General features: G+C 42.2%; 2 protein-coding genes across 7 annotated transcripts; one reads left to right on the forward strand and one right to left on the reverse strand.

Annotated features, from left to right (window-relative positions):
* Nucleotides 1–305: 305 nt before the first annotated feature.
* Nucleotides 306–1,129, reverse strand: LOC130920850 (ADP-ribosylation factor-like protein 8). Its single transcript, XM_057844359.1, has 2 exons — nucleotides 1,044–1,129; nucleotides 306–625 (listed from the first exon to the last, which is right to left on the reverse strand). Exons 1-2 carry the CDS (start codon nucleotides 1,104–1,106, stop codon nucleotides 413–415), a joined length of 276 nt encoding a protein of 91 aa, XP_057700342.1. The 5' UTR covers nucleotides 1,107–1,129; the 3' UTR covers nucleotides 306–412.
* Nucleotides 1,130–1,707: 578 nt separating this feature from the next.
* Nucleotides 1,708–17,896, forward strand: LOC130920756 (NACHT, LRR and PYD domains-containing protein 3-like). Of its 6 annotated transcripts, none has more exons than XR_009064214.1 (11): nucleotides 1,708–1,843; nucleotides 5,360–5,632; nucleotides 6,045–7,980; nucleotides 8,642–8,812; nucleotides 8,962–9,135; nucleotides 9,497–9,667; nucleotides 10,682–10,822; nucleotides 10,896–11,069; nucleotides 16,983–17,029; nucleotides 17,094–17,227; nucleotides 17,318–17,896. XR_009064214.1 is itself a non-coding variant. In XM_057844202.1 (11 exons), the coding sequence occupies exons 3-10, from the start codon at nucleotides 5,602–5,604 to the stop codon at nucleotides 16,990–16,992; spliced, it is 2,808 nt and encodes a 935-aa protein (XP_057700185.1). In that variant the 5' UTR covers nucleotides 1,708–1,843; nucleotides 5,360–5,481; nucleotides 5,552–5,601; the 3' UTR covers nucleotides 16,993–17,029; nucleotides 17,094–17,896. The 6 variants fall into 6 exon arrangements, 5 of the variants coding, with proteins under 5 accessions (XP_057700185.1, XP_057700176.1, XP_057700167.1 ...); XM_057844202.1 differs by having other exon boundaries at nucleotides 5,360–5,481; nucleotides 5,552–5,632; nucleotides 17,094–17,896; XM_057844193.1 differs by having other exon boundaries at nucleotides 5,360–5,432; nucleotides 5,521–5,632; nucleotides 17,094–17,896.
* Nucleotides 17,897–18,573: the final 677 nt, after the last annotated feature.

The following is an 18,573-nucleotide window of genomic DNA, read 5'->3' on the forward strand; positions in this document are numbered from 1 at the left end:
CATTTACGTCATCGACAACGTCGACTAGTCGGGACAGCTCTACTTGAATTTAGATTTATCAATCCTGCGGCGACCCTGCAAACACTTATGACACCAAATGGTATATGTTCAAACTAACCAAAATGTGAATGTATCGTTGCTTTTACTGAGAATAAAAGGGTACATAATGCACACAAGTGAACATATAAATATGAGTACATAACAGTAAACAAGCACCTTTCGCGCCCCCACCCCTCATACCTGTTAAGTTGTAGAAATTGCAAATAGGGAGATTTCTGTTTGCCAACCCCGATGACGCGTGCGCGCGACAATCGCTAAGACAAAATGCAACCATTTTTTTTCCAAGTTCATTTTGGTCACAACACTTGTGTAAAAATTAACTACACTGTCAAAGAACCTCTTTTTGGTGGCATCAGAGATAGTCTTCAACTTGCTCCATGTATTGTCTGGCATCATGTGATACTGCTATGTTGCCTGTGTCATGCCAGTTCTCCTTGTTCCTGTAATCAACATTAAGGATATCCCCAGCTTTCCTGATCACATCCATTTGCACAAATTTGGACATCAGCTTCCTCAGCAGCCTCTTCATCTCATCAACCATCACTCCAATTAGGGTTTCGTCAGACTAAATCAGCAAGATTAAAAACATGAATTACATCATTTAGAAAATTAATCATATTTGTTTTTAAAAGTATCTTTGTCATGGCAGTTTTTTAATTGAATTGTAACCTAGAATTGAAACTTTATATTTTTTGTTTCAGCACAGTAATAATGATATAATGTAATAAAGTGTATAGTATACACTTTAGCTTTAGAATAATAGCGAATCTAAATGATTAAACTTCAAGTAAGTAACGATACGCTTTCTCACTTAAATTCATATATTGTGGGGGTAGGACCGCAGTGGTTTAATATTCCACGATGTTTGATCCACGAAAACACAGAGTAAAGCAGCGACTTCTTCCTCGTCATCGTTCTCCCATCATTAGCTCTAATGCTATTAGCATTAGGCTAGTTAGCTATCGCTGGCAGGTAAGACTTACGGCAATTACGTTGACGAACGTCGTTTTTCCCGAATACTGGAGGCCGACCAGGGTCAGCTCCATCTCTTCCTTCCAAAATAAAGACTTGAACCAGTCGAAAAGCCGGTTTATTAGTGCCAGCATCTTGGGAAGTCGGTGGTGCTTCGCCTCTTCCCTCCCTGTCAGATGTTTGGTTGGGCTATTCCAGCTCTGAAGGGGAGGGAGGGCAGGGAAGTCGGAGACGGCCAGGCTATTCGTTGTTGGTCACTTTCCGAATCGGGCCGAATGGTATCGTTACAAAACGGTGACAAACAAAAACGTTAAAAAAAAAAAAAATTGACATTTTTGGAAAATCGGGTGATTTGGCTTTCTAATCGTGAGGCGTGAGCATTGGGGTCAAAATCGGGAGTCTCCCGACCAAATCGTGAAACTTAACAGGTCTGACCCCTATGCACGTGCCAGTAAAGAAAACAGTACACTCGTCTAATGTATTCACACAACAGACAAAACGCAATGCTATGAGACAATGATGATATGTAACGATGTGAAATGAACATCAAGAAGATCATTTGATTGTGAGGGAGCAAATTAAGCAGTGTCATATGATTAGTCATAGAGAGAAATGAGCATGCTTTCAAGTAAGCAGTTCAAAAGCAGCATTCTTCCAAGTCATCAGGCGGATAAAGCCAGCCGATGTGGAAGTGTGACAGCTTTTTTGACCAGCATTACTAACAGCAGCTCTACAGCAGCATTACAAAGTTCAAAGACAAAGTCGTCCTCTCGTCTTCTGCGCCAAAACTTATCGTTTGCCTGGCTTCAAGGTACGTGTTGGTTCATTGCACCATTATTAGGAAAAAAAAAAAAGATCTAGCTAAGTAGTTGCTTGCGCCACAAATTGGCCAAGGCTAAGCTTATAGAGGAAGACAAACTTTAAAAATCTCGAATCTTAGCTATGCCCGCAATAAATGTGGCAAAGAGAGACCGCATTAACTTCAGAAGCTAATGCTAAATAACGCTAATGTGCTAGCTCGGCTACAGGTAGCTAAGGTTTGAGTGAACATGAAAGAGAATCTAAACTTTGACTGCGCTGACTACGTCAAGACTTTTACTCATCCATGCAGTTCGGCATCAGAATATGAGAAGCTGTTTTGCATTGGTTTAATTAAGAAAGTTGACTTTTGTAAAGAAGCACCTTTGAACTCAGATAAAATAATCCACTCAGCAGTTAACATGATGGAAGGAGGAGAGGAAGGGAGTCATTTGACAAGTATGGAACAAGGAAGGTGTCGTAGGCCAACTGAGAATGGATGAGAAGAAAAAATTACAAAGACGCATTTGATTGAGAAGACAAAGAATGAAAGCTATGTCTAATCCAATGAATGTAATAGAAGCCATGATGAGGAATGAACAAAAGGGGCGTTTGGTGCACTATGGAATCCAAAATGAGTGTATTGAGGAATTCAAGCGTCTTTACAAAGAAATATTGAATCTTTTTTTTGAAGATGAACAATTGCTTGACCAACAGAGTTGGTTTGAACATAAAATGGCACACATCAAAGACGTTATGAGAGCAACTAAAGCACAGATAATTGCTGCGCATGTGTCAAATGCAATGAGGAAAAGGCAGCAACTAGAGCTAAAAGAAGCTGAATTTGCAACGTTTGGAACTAGAAGCCAAGCAGCAGCATTGCATGGAAATAGCCGGAGTAAAAGTTAAAAAAGAGGAGCTCGAGATGGAGACCGCGTAGGCCGAAAGTAGTCCAAAACTGAAAGTGATCAGCGAATATGAAAGATTAGACGTTGGTGGGACTAGCAACACGAGAGGGTCAAGAAGTGGAAGGAAACTGGATAGAATTCCCCTCTCGCCTCAAGCCATTCCCAAAACAAAAAAATAATACAAAACCCAAGTCAGTGTAACCATAAACCACAAAATAGAGTCCAAACAAATGTTTCCAATGAGGACAATATGCTAAAAGTTCTACAAAAATAGAATATGACAGGGGCTATCTTAGCTATCGACAAAGGACATTCCGTTGTTTAATGCCGCCAACACAATTACACATTTAATCTCCGAAAACTCGTCACGCTGTACAGTCCCTGACATAAGTCTTGTCGCTTATCCATTTTGTAGAAATAATTGCTAATAATCTGACTTTTAATTATTCAGTTGGTTGCAGAAATGGCTCATATGAAAGCTAAGACCCTTCCAAATGATGTTGAATGTACGAAAATATATTTGTTTCACTGAAAAAAAGATAGATCATTTAATGAAGACATAAAGGTCAAATTTTGGCAAGACAAACGTTTTGTCATCGACAGAAAGTAGTGTGAAAATTGAACAAAAAATGTACTTGAAATGCAAAAATATGTTGCATAACATCAGCGAATTAAGTAGTGGTGCTGTGAGATCCAAATTGAATATTTTGTATGACTTGCATGGGCTTCGGCAAGGATTCATACAATTTATTGGTGAAGTCATCAGGAACATCAAAGAAAGCAGTCTTGCAGGACCTTTAATGGTAGCCTGAAACAACGGTGTATGAGAAGGCCATTATATAAGTCAGCCGAGAGCCGGGCCTATTATGGTAGCATGAATCCACTATATTTTCTCCTTTTGTAATTTTAACTACCAACACAATAGTAGAACTTTAACATTCAGCAACCCCACACAAAACATGAGTTTTCCCCAACGATTGACACAACATTGTCACACGAGAAGCCACCTGCATCACTGAGGCCAGCGAATCTGAATATGTGTCATTATTAGTACTGGTGAGAATTAAATCAAGAAAGAGTGACAAATATGTTTTGACACTTTTATGGACCAGGGGCATGTTATGACAGTGAAAACAAAACACCTCATTGTCAGGAACGCGGGCAGGCAGGTTGTGTGTGGACCCAAATGCAGGGATGGGAGACGAGGCAGATTGACGGTGCAAAATGATTTAATTATGGCAAGCGAAAAACAAAATACCAACAAATAATGACGAGATTCCAAAAAACACAGCGGAAAACAAAACTCAGGTTACTAACAAAAGGCTGGGTATCAAAACTTACTGAGGGAAACATGAGGGCTTGGAGAGACGCAAGAATGTTGACCAGAGCGTGGACATGGACGTAGACAGACTTTGACAATGACGCAACAAGGAGTGAAAAGAAAATGGGAGCTTATATACACACATGCAGACAAGCGGTAACGAGACAACAAGGAACAGGTGAGCACAGGAGGATACACTGGGAGAAGGCACATCAGGTGAAATCAATGGGCAATCACAGCGACAAGTCACACTAGGAGAAAACAAACACAAAACCTAACACTCATTATGCAGTGAGATCACAGTGATGGAAATTAAGAGCTCCTTGTTCAGCCATATACCACTGACTTTCCCTAGAGGAACTACGATGACGAGGAAGAGATGTCTCAAGAAGATTAGTGGCTCATGTAGTCTATGGGGCAAACAACAACCTTTGTGAACAGCTGTCACTGCATCAGACTACCTATTAAGAATGAAAAACTGCCAATGGCCAACAACCGATGCATAGGGCAGCAGCACATTACTAGTTTGTCACAGAAGCCCAAGAAGAACCCTCAAATCTATGAGGACCTCAAGGGTTTCATGGACAAAGTCATCCAAAAGGGCAATGATATTCAAGTTGTAGATGACGAAACAGAGGCGATGGCAGAGTATCTTACATCCCACACAATAGGGTGTGACACCACCAGAAGAAAAAGATACAGGTGGTCTTTGACTTTGCCGCTTCTTTTCAAGAGCAGTCTTTGAATCCGAGGTTGGGCAAGGACCCGACTTGACAAACACGTTCATTGGCGTCCTCTTAAGAGTCCGTGGGGCACAAGTAGCAATAATGGCGGACAGTGAGTCAATATTTTACCAATTTATTCATTCATTATCTTTTTTTTGTTTTGTTTTTTGAATAATTTGTACCTCACAGAAATCCCTATTTTTCTCCCTGTAGCATGGACCTTGGCGCCTTGCTCACCTTTAATAGTTATAATTTCCCTGGTAACAACCCAGTGGAGTTGTCCGGCAAAAATTTTAAAGTCCCGCTCGTGCTGCCGCGTTATCAACATGTTTGATAAAAATATTGTCCGCTAACTATTTCTTTGGATCTGGTCTTAAACATGGTTTACTTATTCATTGTGCATTCATGTGTGCAAAAAACAATTTTTTTTACGGCGTGCAATGACGGGGGCCCCTGGGATATCTTGCTAGGAGCTTAAGCAACGCCACTAGTCACATCACTCAAATGGTTTATGAGCTCAAGTTAATAAAAATTGTTGATCTCAGAAACCCGATCGTTTGTCACTTCGTTCACAGGTTTACCAGGAGGAAGGATTGCTCTGGACAGTGAGCAGAAGAAGCTTCTGTTGAAAAGGCTGATGGATCTTGGGTAAGATGATTTCAAGCATTTCAAGTTCTGCACGGACCTGCCTAAAAGGGTACGTATAAACCCCCGCCGTGTGTACATTGCTGACAAGCTGGTGATCAAGCACGGCGAGAACACTCTAGATGAGACCATCAAGATTCTGGAGAAGATAGGCAACAAGAACTTGGTCAAGATGTTGCGTCGCAACATGCTGGAAATAAGAGGTTAGTCCCCAAAGTAGCTTCTGGTGTTAGAACCACAGAGACTTGAAAACTGTTAACCGTGAGACGAGGAATAATGAGTTATCCTGAAACCCCGATCTAGTCTGCATGAAATTCAGGTTGGACAGATTTGGTTGGACCTCCATTCTGAAACACTCCCCCACCTGCTCCCTGTACCCTGTAAAATGATTGGAGCCTTATCAGTTTTCTGAAAAATTGCATGTTTTGCTTCTTAAGCACATTTTGCACAAAAGCTAGGTGGACTATGAGTTGAGGAAGAGCCTTCATCAAAAATGCTTCTTCTCTTTCTGGGTGTGACGTTTCTCTGTTCATGTCTCTGGTGTCCATGTGCTCTAGGGTTGGCACAAGGGCGTTGTTTTTTTGTCTAAAAGGTTTCACTGCTGCTTTTTTGCAGGCACTGTCCATTATGATGTTCAGATTGCCATATTCAAGGATGACCTGCAAGACAAACTGCGGGGTGTATACAGCTTTGTTCATGAGGGCAACATCGAGCTCTGGCAGAAACAGCCTCTGGCGGACGTCTACACAGAGCTGGACGTCACCTACGGAGCCGACGTCAGCCCCGATGAGCGACACGAGGTCCTTCAGATGGAGACACGTGCAGCCGCGGCCAATCAGTCTATCCTGCCGTGCGACATCTTCAAAAACCATGACGGGAAGACCCGCCCGATACGCACACTTCTCACCATTGGCTTTGCAGGAATTGGAAAAACCTTCTTAGTTCAAAAGTTTGTGTGCGACTGGGCCAGCAGGAATACCGATCAGGATGTCCACTTCATATTTCCCTTCACCTTCCGTGAGTTGAACACGGACAAAGGGAAAAATTTTACGCTGGCCAAGCTGATCCGACGCTACGTTTGCGAGAGTAGGCACATGAGCGAGGAGACACTGAACAATATATTTGCCGAACTGCAGATGTCCGGGAAGCAGGACTATGAAAGCAGCGGGATCAAGATCTTGTTTGTCTTGGACGGACTGGACGAGTGCAACTTCGAAATGGACTTGAAGAATGAGATGAAAGTAGACATGAACGTGACGGAGGCCTACCCGCTGGAGATGCTCCTGGCGCACCTCATAAAAAGGAACCTCCTTCCCTGCGCCCGGGTTTGGATAACCACTCGGCCCGCCACGGCCCGCGATATCCCCTCGCACCTCATCGACAGCATTATCGAGGTGAGAGGATTCAGTGATTCCCGGAGGCTGGATTACTTCAGGAAAAAGTTCCCAAATGAGGAGCGTGTCATTGAGCACATCCGGAAAACTCGCACCATCTTCATCATGTGCTGCATGCCCATCTTCTGCTGGCTCACCGCCAAAGTTCTTCAGGATCATTTGGATTTGAAAAGAAAGGAGGAAGAGCTTCCCACAACGCTGACCGACATGTACTCACAGTATGTGTTTCAGCAACTGAAAAGCTCAGAGGAGAGACAGATGACGGACTACATCCATGACCTGAAAGCGCTAGCGAAGCTGGCCTTTCACCACACCATGAACAAGAGTCAGATCTTCTACGAAAACGACCTGACGGACAGTGGCTTTGATTACAGCCAAGCCGCCAAACATTGTGGAATATTCACCAAGGTGTTTAAGGAGGTACGTCCGCTCAAAAGAAACCAACAGAGCAAGATGTTTCAGTTCGTCCACCTGACCGTCCAGGAGTATCTGGCCGCATTCCACGTGATGATTTGCCTCTTCCTCGACAACAAGAACATTCTGGCTGATTCAGAGCTGGCACTGGAGGGCATTTTCCAAGAGGAAGAATCAGAAGAACCAGAATCAGAGGAAGAAGTTGAAAGGGAATCAGAAGATGAAGGAAAAGGTACAGAGGAAGAAATTGAAACAGAATCAGAAGATGACGATGAAGGTGGTTGGAAAATCACTGAGATCCACTGGTTTGCCCTGAAGAGAGCCGCAGAGAGTGGAGGAAATCTGGACCTGTTCCTCCGTTTCCTCTTTGGCCTTTCCTTGCCGTGCAACCAAGAACTAGTGGGGGAACTGCTCAAGGCTCCCCAGGACTGCAGGCAAAGCAAGTCATGGACAGTCAAGTTGATCAAGGAAAGGATAAAACGGAACCCTCCGGAGAAGAATATCAACTTGTTCTCCTGCTTAAATGAGCTGAAGGACGACTCCTTGCTGAAGCAGGTCCAGAGGAAAATAGAGTCAAAATATATTGACTGGGACAACATGCAAAATGACATGTGGTCTGCCCTGGCTTTTTTCTTAATGACAGACGACGAAACCATGAAGTCCTTTGACCTGTCTGAATACAACCCATCGCCTTTGGGGCTCAAGAAGCTGTTGGTGGTGGTCAAGGCTTCTCAAAAATCCGCGTAAGTCCTCTAAAGTCCTTCAAAATACGTAAAAAATCAGAAAGTACAATGGCAAATCCCCAAACAAGCGATACCAGTCACCAAACACGACGACCAAACAAAAAACAAAACAACTGCAAATTACAAAACACACGACAACAACAAAAGCCCAAAACAATTGCATCTCACAGAACCCAACAATGAACGAATTAACTCCCAAAGATGTTTTTGGAACACTTAGGCTCGCTAACATTTAATTTAATTTAATTGCTAGCCAGCACTAATTTCAATGTATATTATGCTCCCAACTAAGTCTTTGATATCTGTATGACAACAAAGAAAATGTTGACCTAAGGCTCATCCTTAAACACTGGCAAATACAGAATCTTTAAGAATGTCAAATGCGTCGAAAGTCGGGTTAATTCAAAGGTTTGATCTTGAATAATAAACAAAAGGAACGATTCATTCATCGTCGTGGTACGAGACGAACGTCGTTGTTGACGACATCCAAATATCGCAAAAACGTTTAGTTTTCAGATTTGTCATTGGGTTTTGTGATTTGCTCTCTTTTATTCCTCATCTTGAAATATAATTTATTATTAGGATTCAAGACAGCGTACTAAAATTAGCAGGCGTTATGTTTCGCTCACCCTCACGTTTTCCTCCTGCCTTTGTTCTCCAGTCTAAGCCATTGTCACCTGGACAAACGCAGCTGTCACCTGCTGGCTTCCGTTCTCAGCTCTCCATCCAATCTGAGGCATCTGAACCTGAGCGGGAACGATCTGTCGTACGAAGGTGTGGAGATCCTCTCGAAAGGACTGGCCAGCCCACACTGCATCTTAGAGTTCCTCATGTAATGAGCTCCTCCTGTTCGTAATCTTCTGTGGTTGCAGTCAAACAATCAATAGAATCACTTCTGTTGTTATCCAAGGAAAAGGCAGACAAAACGTTACTTTCAGTAGAACCTTCACAGCTTTAACCAGGTAAAAACATTTGTTGCAGGCTGATAAACTGCGGAATCACGAAGCGAGGGTGCGCTTTTTTGGCTGAGGCTCTCCAGTTAAACCCCTCCCGTCTTCAAGAGCTGGTCCTGGGCGGCAACCATCTGTCGGACGTGGGAGTGAAGATCCTCTCAAAAGGACTGGCCAGCCCACACTGCATCTTACAGGTCCTCGAGTAAGGACCTCCTACTATTCTTCATCGTCTGTGGTTTCGTTCAACCAATCAATTGAATCACTGCTGTTATTAGCATAATGAACGATTCACTCATCGTGGTCGTACCAGACGAACGTCCGTGTTGATGACATTTAAAACAAATGAAGACCGAAGCAGCGCATCCTGTTGGTGACGTCATCACTACATAATACAATACGTCATATCAATCAAACGATTTGTTTTTTTCTGATTTGTTTTGTAATTTGCTCTTTTGTTTATTTGTCATCTTGAATTAAAATCTCTTACTATTATTCAACGCAGCGGACTCAAGTCAGCAGGCCTGATGTTTAGCTCACGTCTTCCTCCTGTCTGTGTGCTCCAGTCTATGGAATTGTAAGCTCAGAAAAGGCAGCTGTCACCCGCTGGCTTCCGTTCTCAGCACTCCATCCAACCTGAAGCATCTGGACCTGAGCGAGAACAATCTTTCTGACGAGGGGATAGAGATCCTCTCTAAAGGACTGGCCAGTACGCACTGCAAATTAGAGTCCCTCAAGTAAGGAGCTCCTCCTGTTCATAATCTTCTGTGGTTCTGGTCGACCAATCAATAGAATCACTGCTGTTATTAGCAAAAAGAACGATTCACTGAATGTGCTGGTACGAGACGAACGTTCTTGTTGACGATATCCAAAACGAATAAAGACCGTCACAGCCAGCACATGAGCGTTCCTGTTGTTGACATCATCACAAGAAAATACAATACATCATATCGAGAAAACCAAAGGCGTAGGTTTGGTTTCAATATTGGTAGGGATGATAAAACAGCACAACCTGCAGGTACACTTTTTGCTTGGGACGGGACATCATCATAAGACCAAGCAGACTGCGTGAACTGCGGTCAGGGCTGCATTTCTCACCAATAACAAGCTATTTAATTGATAGGCTAAATGATAAATGCAAAATAAATCTGTATTGATGTATACTAAATTACACACTGCAAATTTACAGTACAATGTGTTAATCTGATCATTTTTCTTCAATCTAGTCGAATAATTTTCTTCATCTTGTTTTGAGTTTTCAAGGCTAATTAACAGATGAATCTGTCAGATTCTTCCACTTACATGGAACATAATTTTGTACTGTGAGAGAATGAGGGTGGGAGGTGGGAATAATCAGCCAATCAAAGCAAGTGAAAAAGGGGTAAATGTAAGTCTGATGATCATAAAAAATAATTCACTTAATAATGGTAGGGTCAATTCCATCGTTTCAATATATGGGAACACAATCTAAATGAGCTATATAACTGAACACATTATATAATGCAAATAAGGTTGCTTAAAAGTTGATGGGGACAATTTGAGCATCCTAAAAAGTTGGTCGTGTTTTGTCCCCATCGTCCCAATGCAAACCTAAGCCCTTCGATAAAACATGTTTTTTTCAGATTTTATAATATATTTTTATGATTCAAGGCAGCATACTAAAGTCAGCAGACGTTATTTTTCACTTGCCCTCACGTCTTCCTCCTGCCTGTCTTCTCCAATCTACATGATTGTAACCTGGAAAAAGGCAGCTGTCGCCCGCTGGCTTCCGTTCTACGCTCTTCATCCAACCTGAAGCATCTGATCCTGTACGAGAACGATCTGTTGGACGAAGGGGTGGAGATCCTTTCGAAAGGACTGGCCAGTCCACACTGCATCTTAGAGTCCCTCGAGTAAGGAGCTCCTCCCGTTGGTAATCTTTCAGGTTCCCTTCCTGACTTCAGGCAGTTGTATCATTTGCTTTAGGCTGTCATCGTGCAAGATCACCAATAAAGGATGTGTTTTTTTGGCCGAGGCGCTCAAGTTAAACCCCTCCCATCTTAAAGAGCTATACCTGACGGACAATCAAATAGGATATGAAGGAGAGAGGGTCTTATTGGACGTCCAGTGGGATCTCAGCTATCGCCTGAACATCGTCAGGTAGGATCAAAACAATGTTGCTTGTCTGAGTGTTCAGGGTTTCCCCTAGGATTTTTTTAAGCTGTGGTGGTGGCGGGCTGCATCGGATTCAGACAGCGTGCCGTGGCGAAATGTTTTCATATCATGCCAAATAGGATTTTTTCTTTTTTTAAAACATTTATTTTTTCCAAGACGACCCACAGCCAAGATCTATTTGCAAAATTTGCATCCTGCCTGCACATGATTTTTAAAAAACAATTTGAGGGCTCTTTCATGAAGGAAATCAGCAATAGGTGGCCCATATATAGTCAATGTGATGCGTGCTACCAGATTGTCCCCAACCGTTTCCTCAGGTCTGTCTTCACCCCCCCCCCCGCCCCCCCCCCAAAAAAAGATGTAGGAAATGAAGACACACGCGCATCTCTAACTTACATACACATAAACTGGATTAGCCATCAGGACGACAGTGTTTCAAATCCATGCTTTCAAAGATTAGCCAATTCAATTTAAGTCAAAACTGAAGTGTCTTTGAGGGAGTTACTTTTTTGATTGTTTTCGAGTTAGTCCCTAGTGCAAACTGATATAAAAATATATTTGTTTCAATGAGATGAAAAATACATATTTCAATGCAAATTCGCTATCTGCTTTGTAATTTTTGGGACGAGGAGTATGCCAAGTTATAAACAAACCTTTTTCAACACCGTAACTTAACCCTTTAAAACCTAAGCCTTTTTTGGCCGAATTTGCATGCCTTTAATGTTGCCTTTACAGTATATCGGGATGGGATGATCCTTGGGTCCTTTTTTCTGGACACCATAATCTTCAAGTCCAAACTGTTGTTTTCTTGACTGACCAATTATAATCAACATTTTGGACCCAAAAAGACAAAAAAATCTCAAAATCTTTTGTGAAAATTTGTAATGCCTTCGTCCCATTGACAACCAAACATGCTCGTTTTGAAGCTTGATAATATTTATTCAACTTGTTAGGATAAACTAAGACTGAATAGTTTTACGTTTGATAATTCAACAGAAACAGCAGTTATGGTCATAGGCGTTTTTGGCCTTTACACATACTATGGTCAAAATAGGTTATATACAGCGCAAAATATGGAAAATAAACATATATACATATTAGGGCTGTCAAACGATTAAACATTTTTATCGAGTTAATCACAGCTTAAAAATTGATTAATCATAATTAATTGCAATTCAAACCATTTCTAAAATATGCCATATTTTTCTGCAAATTATTTTTGGAACAGATAAGACGACACGGATATACTGTATACATTCAACATACTGTACATAAGTACTGTATTTGTTTATTATAACAATAAATCCACAAGACGGCATTAACATTAACAATTTTTCTGTGAAAGGGATCCACGGATAGAAAGACTTGTAATTCTTTATAAAAGATAAATGTGAGTACAAGTTAGAGTAATTTTATATTAAAAGTAAAACCCCTCTGTATGTTTTCGTTTTAATATATTGGTAAAATTTTGGGCAAAATGAATGTCAGTGGTGGCTGCAAATGGTATATCTTCTCTGCGTTATGTTCAATACAGGGTGTTTAGAAAAAGTTGATCTACTGTTATTTTTCCCCACGTCGCTCACCACAATAGTTATAATTGTTGTGAAAGAGATGCCAACGCATATGCCAATAAGTAGCGCAGCCCCTCTCTTGAAGGCATACATACCGGGTTATATTGCTGCCACTATTCTTAGCATACATACAAACCTCGTTCGTGTGTCGTCCTTTCCTCCTCCTGTATCTGTCTGTGGCTGCGCAGACAGACATGTGCTCAGCGTACCTAGCATCAAGCCCCTCGGCCCTCCCCTTTCTCTTCGCGTCTCTCTGAGTGCCGCTTCGAATGGGCGGCACTCATCGTTCACTTCACTCTTTGTACAGGAGTTTACCCCACTCACTTGTCTCTACCTCTTTGCTCCCAATATACATAAAACGGCGCCATTTAGTCTGTTTGCGGCAATGCATGAGTAGGTCGTCCCGTGCATGCGTTAATTGCGTCAAATATTTTAACGTGATTAATTTAAAAAAATAATTACCGCACGTTAACGCGTTAATTTTGACAGCCCTAATATATATATACAGTGGGGATAACAAGTATTTGATACACTGCCGATTTGGCTGGTTTTTCCACTTGCAAGCCATATAGAGGTCTGTAATTTGTATCATAAACTCTCTTCAACTGTGAGGGATGGAATCTAATACAAAAATCCAGAAAATCACATTGTATAATTTTTAAATAATACATTTGTATTTAACTGCATGAAATAAGTATTTGATACATTACCAACTAGTAAATATTTCGGCTCTTAGTTCTTTTTTAACAACCCCTCCTGTTCTCCACTCATTACCGGAAGTAACTGCACCTGTTTGAACTTGTTACCTGCATAAAAGACACCTGTTCACATGCTCAAACAAGCAAACTCCAACCTCTCCACAATGGCCAAGACCAAACAGCTGTGTAAGGACATCAGGGATAAATTAATAGACCTGCACAAAGGTGGGATGGGAAAATAAGCAAGCAGCTTGGTGAGAAGCTAACAACTGTTGGAGCGATTATTAGAAAATGGAAGAAGTTCAAGTTGACGGTCAGTCTGCCTCGTTCTGGGGCTCCGTGCAAGATCTCACCTCGTGGGGCATCACTGATCATGAGGAAGGTGAGTGATCAGCCCAGAACTACACGGCAGGACCTGGTCAATGACCTGAAGAGAGATGGAACCACATTCTCAAAGAAAACCATCGGAAACACATTACGCCGTCATGGATTAAAATCCTACAGCGCACGCAAGGTCCCGCTGCTGAAGGCAGTGCATGTCCAGACACGTCTGAAGTTTGCCACTGACCATCTGGATGATCCAGAGGAGCAATGGGAGAAGGTCATGTGGTCGGACAAGACCAAAATGGAACTTTTTGGTCTAAATCCGGCTCGTCGTGTTTGGAGGGAAAAGAAGGATAAGTACAACCCCAAGAACACCATCCCAACTGTGAAACATGGAGGAGGAAACATCATTTATTTGGGCTGCTTCTCTGTACAGGACGACTGCACCATATTGAGGGGAGGATGGATGGGGCTATGAATCGCCAGATCTTGGCTGACAACCTCCTTCCTTCAGTGAGAGCCCTAAAGATGGGTCGTGGCTGGGTCTTCCAGCATGACAACGACCCAAAGCACACAGCCAAGGCATTTAAAGAGTGGCTCCGTAAGAAGCATCTTAAGGTCCTGGAGTGGCCTAGCCAGTCACCAGATCTGAACCCGATAGAAAATCTATGGAGGGAGCTGAAAGTCCGTGTTGCCCGGCAGCAGCCCCGAAACCTGAAGGCTCTGGAGAAGATCTGCATGGAGGAGTGGGCCAATATCCCTGCTGCAGTGTGTGCAAACCTTGTCAAGGACTACAGGAAACTTTTGGTATCTGTAATAGCAAACAAAGGTTTCTGTACCAAATATTCAGTTAGATTTTTGTGATGAATCAAATACTTATTTAATGCAATTAAATGCAAATTTATTATTTAAAAATCATACAATGTGATTTTCTGTTTTTTTGTATTAGATTCCGTCCCTCACAGTTGAAGAGAACTTATGATACAAATTACAGACCTCTACATGCTTTGCAAGTGGGAAAACCAGCAAAATCGGCAGTGTATCAAATACTTGTTCTTCCCACTGTACATACATATATGTGTGTGTGTATCATCTAACATTTTTATATCTAATATACAAAGGGTTTGCAGAATAAGCTGATGAAATAATGCATAAGCTTGCGCTAAATTTAGTTTTTGATTCATTCCGCACGTTTCAAAGTCGCTCGCTCAATCCAACCGGCCGCCGCCTCGCTCGGCAATTTTTTCACGTTACGTCCGTCCTTCTTGACCCCACAACGGCTCTTTGGTGGTGCTTTCGGTTTTGAAAAAGGACAAGAAAAGATGGAAATATGGACATAAACACATGGTCCATGCAGCGTTTGAATGCTTATTTATGAGTGCAGTTAAACGCAAATGACATTATCTCCCGTTTTACTTGACTTGAAAACTGACGTGGACCTCAACTTCTGCACTTTCAAATGTGACCAGGCAGTTGCACGTGGGTGACGTAACTACAGCGTGCCGAGGCTTCAAAGATGATATGGGTAAAGTGTCGCAGCCGACACGTTCGGTGTTAAAGGGTAAAAGTGCCTGTGACACGATAAAAAAAAATCTTAAATAGCTTTATTATTCATTCATTCATTTTCCATGCCGCTTATCCTCACGAGGGTCGCGGAGGTACCGGAGCCTATTCCAGCGAACTACGGGCAGTAGGCAGGGTACACCCTGAATTGGTTGCCAGCCAATCGCAGGGCACACTGAGAAAAACAACCAATCACGCGCACACTCATAGCTATGGACAATTTAGAGTCTTCAATCAGCCTACCACGCATGTTTTCGGGATGTGGGAGGAAATCGGGAGTCCCCGGAGAAAACCCACGCAGGCACAGGGAGAAGATGCAAACTCTACACAGGAAGGACGGAGCCCGGGATTGATCCCTTGATATCAGAATTGTGAGGCGGATGTGCTTACCACTTGGCCACCGTTCATAATTATTGGAAATATATTGTTTGATATCTTCTAATATATTGAGACGATATGACTCATACATGACGATACAACAATTTGGCAAAGCACAGATGACGACAAATGAGTCTTTCAATCTGCTGTTTAGCCACGCCTGTCATTCTAGCGCCTAGAGTTGGGTGGTGACGTCAGCAGAGTAACGATTTCAGCTGATTTAGACCTCCGCCCATTGAGGGGGAAGAGCTAGAACGAGGAAAATGCGAAAGATAGCAGCAAAATTTCATCATTGTTTTAATCTGTCTACTCCAATATTTTTACAGGATATTTGTTTTAATTAAGTATTTTCCCCAATTGCTAAATAAATGGTATGGTTATGACAAATAACAGTCTTGTGCTAAATGGAATATGAAATAATAAAAATGCATTTGCTCAGTACGGCAGGGCTAAACTACTGCATAATGGTCAAAACTGCCGACTTCTTAAACCTCCCGAACGGTATGTTATGCCTCCGGACTTAGTCCGGCTTTTGTCATTTCCCTGTCTCAGCGTCGGAGACAGAGGAAAGAGCCAAAAAAAAACAGAAGGCGTGACAGCTAGGCGACATGCTAACCCGAGCCGAGCGACACTGTCAAGTCTCTTTCTCGCCTTTAAAAAAATGAAAAATCATACAAAACTACCCCGGCTTGTGTCACACAAGGCAGCGGGGGTGATTGTCCTTACCGATTGTCCAGCCCCCGGTGGCGAGCAAGTTTCGGCTCGTCGTTCTGCTGCAGCCCCGGCGGGCAGGCGGTGCTCGTCACCGGGGACGCAGAGGGGAATGAACGCCGAAAATAGAGCAATCTCAGTGGACAAACCGACCAACGTCGGCGCACGTGGCTGTCCGATGCCAAGCCGAGGATAGCCTCTATAGGCGGGCTTGCGAAGAGGACCGAAGTGGGAGTCTGGACTCAATAGAGAAAGGCTTAAACACCGAAATTACATTCATTAAATTGAAATACCTTTCTGTGGATTTTTTTTCCCCCCGATTTCCAACTCCGCGGAGTCCGCGCCTACATCAGGCGCAAGTTTACAACAGGAGAAATGATGTGATTTTCAAAATAAAAAGTGTAAAGGAACAATTTGTATTTGACGTGCTATTTCAGATGACTTACGGCAAATAGTGCGTGATTATTTAGCTATATATATTCATATAGACATTTGTTCAATTATCCAAATTATGAATTGGAATATATCTTTAAATTTTCCCCCCCAAACAAATCTCATTTGCAACACGTGACGGGACGCCTCAGTATTTTATGTGTAGGGGAAACCCTGGTGTTTATTCATGTTCAATTCTGATTCTTTGTGTCTTTCTTTAGCTTTGACTAGTCGGACTAAGAACGCTTGATCCCACACGTCAAGAAGGGTGAGTCATTCCAAATATTTGTTATCACAAGACGTTGAGCCCATTTGATCTCCTTCCGATTTAGTCAGGACCTACCTACTGTCCGACGACCTCAAAAGCATCGGGTGTTGGCGCTACGGACAAAAGCGGCCCCACTCACAATTTGAGGAGGTTCACCAGCTGGGGTCGGGTGTTTTGCTGCGACGCCGCTATTGGCAGGTGGAGTTCAAGGAGAAGGTCTACGATGCTCCCGCCAAAATGCTGGCATTTTTTTTCTGACCTGCATTGAAATATGTTTGTCACGAGTAGACATCCAATCCATTTGGACTGGGAGGGGCTGACCAAAAGGATTGGACTTTCATCACCGTCAATGGCAGCCAATGAGTTCAATTAGGACCCTTTGAAAGTTTAACTTATGTTTTTCACAAATTAAAAAGAAAAACGTCACACGTACACTTGAAATTGTTTTGCCTATTTTGCTCAAACATGGATCGATTTCACATCTTCATGTATAAAAGAGGATTAAATGTTGTTTTGTATGAGAACAGTAAAACCCTGACCTGAAATAAAAGATCGAAAATCACCAAACAATCCACCAAAACCTGAAAAAAAATACACTGGAAATGTTTCATCCACTAAGCAAGTATTCCTAATGGTAAAGAAAAATAGGTCCTGATCACAGCAGGAGGACAATTTCAAAGATGATGATGTTGCTTTACATTTACCTGGACAGATGTCCATGTTATTTTTGTGACAAACAAGAATAAAGTCATAATATCATAATTACAATGAAAAAAACGCTACTCTGATGACATTATTTTAAATAGTCATGATAGTAATAGTAAAAAGGATAATTCTTCAGTACTTCAGTATTCTTTTCACCAAGTACTTTTTTACTTGAGTGAATAATTTTAGAGGACTACTTTTACTGAAGCAATATTATTTGGAAGTAATGCTACTCTGACTTGAGTACAATTTTGGCCACCTACTTTTGGTAAAGTAACAAACAACTAACTTAGGCCATATTAGCAGAGTAAGAGTAGCATTTTTTTCTTCGACTCAAGAAAAAGTCAAATGGATGGCGTGGTGAAACTACTACTTGTGGTGACCCTTTGTTTGGCACAATTCACCCACCGTACTTGAGTGTCCATTTGGCCGTGCGCGTTACCGGCTGCGTCACAGTCATGTGACAGACACTATAAAGAGCCGCGCGCGTTCCGGCTCATAAGAGAAAGAGAGAGAGTGCACGAGAGTTACAGAGCTGGATACAGCAATTGAGCTAAAGACTCTAAAAACATTGCAGACCGCTTCATCCTACAAGTACATTTTCCTTCAAAAGTTAGTCGAAAAGTAAATGTAACGGAATGAATTTGACGCATCCCAACCCACCTCTGGCCCTGAGAAGAAAGAGAACTCTTTGATGTTGCCGAACCAGCCTCTAGCGTTCTGACAGGATGAAGGGGAAAAGAAAACTTGTGGACACCAATTCAAAAGTTTCAATCACTTAGACATCAATGGCAACCTATGACGTAATAGACATTATTGTGGCTAGCAACCTACTGCTT

This window comes from Corythoichthys intestinalis, chromosome 1, assembly GCF_030265065.1.
Source record: "Corythoichthys intestinalis isolate RoL2023-P3 chromosome 1, ASM3026506v1, whole genome shotgun sequence".
NCBI classification, from domain to species: Eukaryota; Metazoa; Chordata; class Actinopteri; order Syngnathiformes; family Syngnathidae; genus Corythoichthys; species Corythoichthys intestinalis.